Source organism: Thalia democratica, chromosome 7, assembly GCF_965202585.1.
Source record: "Thalia democratica chromosome 7, ktThaDemo2.hap1.1, whole genome shotgun sequence".
Classification (NCBI taxonomy): domain Eukaryota; kingdom Metazoa; phylum Chordata; class Thaliacea; order Salpida; family Salpidae; genus Thalia; species Thalia democratica.
Window position 1 is genome coordinate 51,107,462 of NC_139171.1, and position 6,314 is coordinate 51,113,775.

The 6,314-nt window shown below is 25.2% G+C and overlaps 1 protein-coding gene across 1 annotated transcript; it reads right to left on the reverse strand.

The window, feature by feature from the left end:
- Positions 1-3,242: 3,242 nt before the first annotated feature.
- Positions 3,243-4,617, reverse strand: LOC145841011 (uncharacterized). The gene is made up of 5 exons (XM_082948370.1): positions 4,522-4,617; positions 4,326-4,424; positions 4,028-4,204; positions 3,660-3,773; positions 3,243-3,377 (listed from the first exon to the last, which is right to left on the reverse strand). The coding sequence occupies exons 1-5, from the start codon at positions 4,597-4,599 to the stop codon at positions 3,285-3,287; spliced, it is 561 nt and encodes a 186-aa protein (XP_082804496.1). The 5' UTR covers positions 4,600-4,617; the 3' UTR covers positions 3,243-3,284.
- Between the last annotated feature and the right edge of the window lie 1,697 nt (positions 4,618-6,314).

Here is a 6,314-nt window from a genome sequence, read left to right on the forward strand (position 1 = left end):
TAAACTAATTAATTTAAACAAGTTTTCATTTTAAATAGTTTTGATAGCAGACGTGATAGAAATGAACATACTTTTAGATTAGGGGTGGGCAACGTAAAAAATTGACGGGCCAGGATCCTAAGAAAATACGTCCTCACCGGGCCGGAGCATTTCGAGTTAGTGATCTACCGGATTCTGCTGGATCCTTTTTTAGATCCGGATCCTAATTTGGAAGTGTTATCCGGATCCGGCCTAATAATAACCTAGAACAAAGATCCCGATCCTAATGGAAACTAATTTCAAAAAGGTTTGGATCCGGCTTGATGCTAATTGATCGGGTATTTTAGAATTTTGAATCAACTTTTTTATTATTAAGTTTCTCAAGTATAAATGTTTATATTAGTTTTGATTAAGTATTCATAACTTTATAATTATTATAACTCTGGACCGAAATAATACTAGTTGTAAGAATAATCTTTCAAAAACAACAATTTACTTATTAAAAGTTACTCGAGTTTAAAATTTCAAGACAAAACATTAAAAAATTGTTAACTATTCGAAATTATATAATTTTGCAATCCTTGTCTGGAGTTTACATTTATAATGTTGTTCAGAAGTTAACTAACATTACAATAATAAACTACCTTTCAATTTAAACAAATTAATAAAGATTCATTACACATTTAGCACGTATAAAAGAAACAAAACAACAAAAAATTCTGATATAATAAACAGTTTTACCATAAAAAGCAAAAAAAAATTAAAAGATGTCAATGAAACATTTAAGGTTGATCATTTATTAGAGTTGTTTAAATCTATTTACAAGACGCTTTGGGAAAATCTGCAAGTGCTCTGGAATACCGATTAGGTTTGAAAACCTTGTTGATGTTTATGGTCGGAAATGTTTGTTTGCAAATGTATGAAGTCTAAAACAATACAACTAGTTTCATGGTAATTTTTTTAAGTTGACAAAATTTGAATTTTACTTTTTGACAAAAAAATATATTTAAAGCAACGAAAACTATATGTTTGGTTTAAACTTTTATACCAACTTATCTAAAAAACAGTTAAACTTAGATAAAAAATTACTTTGGCTTAAAATTTTAATACTTTTATTTTGAAAATATTAAACAGTTATGAATAACTTATGAAATTTAGCTAACTTCTGTACTCTAAAAATAATGTTATCGAGCAATACATTTAAAAGACTTTCAAAAAAGTACTAACATAAAATAACGAAATATTGAATTAAAAAAGATTTTAATTAATATATTTAATATGATAAACATATAAATTCTATAGACTTTTATATTAAGATCAACTTCACTAACAAAAATATAATTAAACGAAAAACTAACACATAAAACTGTCAAATTATATTTTAAATGTAAAGTTTTAAGAATTTAGCAAGAATACTTACACTAAAAATAAGTCACTTGGATTATTTTACTGAAGTATAAAGTTGAGCAGTTTGACTTAAAATTATTGTCAATGTTTAAAAAAAACCTTTAACATTTATAAAAACAACTCACTACTAATCTAGAAAAGACAGCATTTTTTTGGCACGTCAATTTTTTATGAAAGTCATTATGGTAGGTAACATCATTAAAGTTAGTTTAGCAAACAATTGTTTTTCGATAATTTGAAAAACGATTAGTTTAAATTAGTTGAAACAAAACGAGGTACTATAACAAAAGAATGTTTTTATCACTATAAAATAAAAAGCCATTTAAAATTTGATTTTAGGGTCAAAGTCTTACAGTTTTGTTTTGTGAAAACAATTCAAAATAGGTTTTGTACAAATTTTGTAATAATTACAAAGAATTTTCGGACGGATTTCGTTTAAGTTTTAAAAATTCTTAGCGGGCCGGATCATCCACTCGCGGGCCGGATCAATTTTGTCCGCGGGCCGGATTCCACTTAAATTCAAAAAAGGTTTGGGGGCCGGTTGTTTTCACTCCGCGGGCCGGATCCGGCCCGCGGGCCATACGTTGCCCGCCCCTATTTTAGATTGTGTATAAATACTTATTTGGTAAAAACTATATATATATGTAATTATAGTTTGATGCTATATCTAACTTGAAAGACGTTACTTTATAAAAAAAAAATTCAGTATTATAATCCAAACTACTTTTCGGTTTTCTTCTCATTCAATAATGTCTGTTTTAAAAATAAACACATCTGTTTATATTGTTAGTAAGCTAAAACAATGAATTTTTTTTAAGTTTTAAATTGTTAGTTACGTAAACTATGATTAGTTACGTAAAAAACAAAATTATTCATGAACTAAAAATATAAACTGATTAACGGATATTTACTTTAGTTAATCTAAGATTGTTAATATTTTTTTATTGTTTATTGCTTGTATGCTAAATGTTTAAAGTGTTTAAAAAACATATTTAAACTGTGGCATTAAAGAGGTTTCAAAAAATATGAAACAGTTACTACAGAAAGAAGTCTAAAGATAATGTATTTCACAAACAAATATTAAACCTAATTTGAGTATGTTAAACTTTTATTAGATTAAATACCTAAAAACTCAAGACAAAAAAGTTTTTTAAGAATCTAGTAGAAATCTTGGGTAATTAAGCTATTTATTATAAAACCATACAATTTATTAGTTTCTCCGGTATCGTCTATCTTTAAGATTTATTTAACTCTCTGATTACTACAAACCAATAAATGTTAATACTACTACTTAAATGCTTGTAAAGTTAATGATCACGACATTTGTTTACCAGTTTTGAAATTATTTTTTTGTAAATTTTGTATATTTACATCTTACTAATTGTATATGTAAATGTCAACTGTATCGTTAGTAATATTTTTGGAATATCTGAGTTAAAAGTAGTTTTTTTCATAATATTCTAGTTCTTTTTTTAACCATTGTTTGTTGTTTACGTAAAAAAAATAAATCTTTAGTATAGATGTTTTATTTTCATATCACAATCATACGTACTTCAAATGTTACTTAAAACTTTATATTTAGCCAATTAAGTTTTAGGTGTATTTCTTTGTTTTCGCTTTGTAATATTTAGTTAAAGATTAAAAATTTTATCATCAATCTGAAGTAGATAAATTAAACAACAAATTTAACACAAAGTTAAAGATTGTGTTAAAGAAACAAAGTATTTATGCCTAGAGGTAGGTACTCAGGAAAAAATTACAGTGTTTGGTAATTAAACTAAAAAAATTAAATCAAATGTGCACTAAAAAATTTTTAATATTTAAAATAACTTTTTTTTACGAAAAAGAAAAAAAGTGTTACGGTAAAAAATCTGAGTAAAGTAGTAAGCTTAAAAGATTTAATTACGAATAATTTTTCTGAAAGTCGGAGTTCCATCAAAACCATAGCTTACTTCAATTGTTATGAAGACTAGAGCAAGGTCGATCTGAATCTGAAAAAAACTTTAATTTATATTTATTTCGTATAAAACAAAGTTCTTTTTTTTAGTCTTAAAATGTCTTACTAGTGAGTTTTGTTTTTAATAAAATCGGAATGAAAATAGTTAACTTAGATTGGTACAATCTTAACTTGATGTTACTTTTTAGGTCATAAGTGTGCTAAGCTTTTTTTATGTACACATACCTAGTTTATACGTATTTTTAAATTTGTCATTAGTTAACTTTACAACTGTTTAATAAAAAATTTAAGGCTTCTGCAATTATAACAAATTAACCAAAATTTCGCTTCGCAAAAGTTTGAGGCCTTCAAGAAAATCAAAGTGTTGTAAAGCCAAGTACATTCCAAAAGTAACATCGTATCCGTAACACTTTTCAACTTCACTTCTCACCTTTAAAAAATTTTAAACTAAAAAAAATGTGTTTTGTTTTTAGGCTACTACAACACTTTTTTTTATCATTATCCGAATTTTAAACTTTTAAACCTAGTTAGTCTTCCACTGATTTATTATTTATGAGTTTACAAAAATGTTTAAATATTTTTTTATCTTGGCTTTGTTTTAGTTTGCAGTTTTTTTGAAAATTAAAACGCTAACAGCTAAAAAAGTTAAAAAAAATATTGGTAGAATACTGATTTCTAGTTAACCTGATCACAAATTTTTTGTATATCATCATCTGCCCTCGCTACTACCTCGCCGAAACCTACTCCCACAGGCTTAATAAGGGGATCACCCTTTTCCTTGAACCCCTTAAACTCCGCCTCTCTGCCCAACAAAGGTTTGAAGACGAAAATTTTTGTGAACACATTGTCGTAAACTTGGATCTGTTTTTATCAAAGCAATCACGATTTAAAAAGTAATCAAACAAAAGTTTGTTTGTAAACGTTCTACTAAAAGTGGTACTGTTCTCGGTTTGAAAAGTTTTAAATTCATATGTTTTCAAACCTTGATTTCGAAGTTCTCCCCGGCAACAACTTGATGTCTATACTCGATTGCTTTGTAAATTTCCAAGTCTCCGTATCTCAGTTCCACGTACCTTCTCACCTAATTTACATTATATTAAACTTTGTATTTCAGCACAGCTTCAATGTTAAGTATTAATTTATATGAGGCCACGTGAATATTCTAAACAAAAAAAAACCTCGTTTGCAATATTTTGTACGTCGTCTGTTGCAGGCTCAAGTTTGCTCCAACCACCAACTTGTTTTTGTTCATCCATTGTTCAATTAAATAATATCTACACGCAGGTGCATGAGTTTTGTATTATGTATGTACTTATTAGCTACTATATATTTTTTAAATGTGTTTTAATTAAACAATATATTTAAAAGATTTTTTTTTAATCAAACCTAGTTTTGTACATAACTTTCATTATTTTTTAACCACTTTAAACTCTTTTAAGATAGTGTTTTTATGTTCAATGTATTTAGTAATAAAATACTAAAACAAATGTTAGCCAATCATTTTAAGTACATTTTAGTCGTGAATCATACTTCCTTGTTATTTAAGTAAGTAATTGTTTACGTAGTTAACATTTGAAACTTATTTTATAAAACTAGTTGTTTTGTTCACAAAAAAAAAAAAATAATAAGTTTATTCGTAAAAGAAAAAAAATAATAATACTACTACTAAAAATACTTGCTTTAAATAATAGTATTTAAGCCTTATCAATATCACACTTTTACTAGTATATTTTGTGTGTATTTATTTATTAAAGTCTGAAATATGAACTGGACGTGTATTTGCATTTAATATGTCAGGCGTTGTAAATATGTAAACTTTAAGTTTAGACCTTGTGATTGCACAATTAATTTAACTTTTACAGTACTGTTGAGCAAAATATATATTAAATGCTGATTGAAGCTATTTATAAAAAAAAAAAACTTCTTAATAATATACTTTAAGTAGATTTCTTACAAAACTACATAATACTTTTTTTTATATAAAGTACAGTTTAAAATTATAACTTTTATCCTCTTTTGCTTAAATTTCAACAGAAATTAATACCTACTAACTTTACCTGCAGGTTTATAATACACTTTTTTAGTACTTGTTTTAAACTTATAACTTGTTTTGCTCAGAGTTAAAGTTTTAGCTAATAGTTAATGTTTTCGTAACTATATACTAATACTATACTATATACGTTTTATGTTTCTAATTTAGTGTAAGTTAAAAAACTGAACTAAAACCCTATATTATCAAAACATTTTTTGAATAGTTTTTTAATTATTTTAAAACTTAAGAAGTTTTGTAAAAGTACTTAAAGTTAATTATTTATTTATTTCTTCAGTTCCATTAATAGACTTTGGTAATTTAATTTTAGCTTTTTCTTTTTGCATTGAAACATTTAAGTTTACTTAAATGCTTAATGTTATATAGAGTAAACTTTTAGTAAGTTTTGTAAAACAATAACTTAATTTAATTAAATTTAATTAAGTTGCCTATGAATTTTAAAAGCAAGTTGTAGTTTAGTTTACAACTTAAATTTTCTAGTTGTAAATAAGGCTACTTTATTATTATTTTAATGGTGTTTATTTCACTTAACGTATTTCACTTATAAAGTTTTTAAAATTCTTTCAATTGTTAATTAAATAACTACCACCTTTTTACTAGCGAAAATGTCTGTAGCCAAAAAAGAATAATATAGTTTAACGGTTACAATCTTCAATTGTTTATCTAAATTAATTGGTATCCTTGAAATATACTTTAAACAAAAAAAGAAACTATAATTTTTTAAAAGTTTTATTACAAAAGAACACTTAACATAATCTTTTACACAAGAAATTATTTATTGTTTACTTAATTTTAAGAAAAAATAAATTGATATTTTTAAAAAACTGATCTTAAAATAAAAATCAAGTGTTGAATAAAAAATATGTAAAGTATTGTAAGATTTGAATAAAAACATATTTATTAAATTTTCAAACTTAAGTG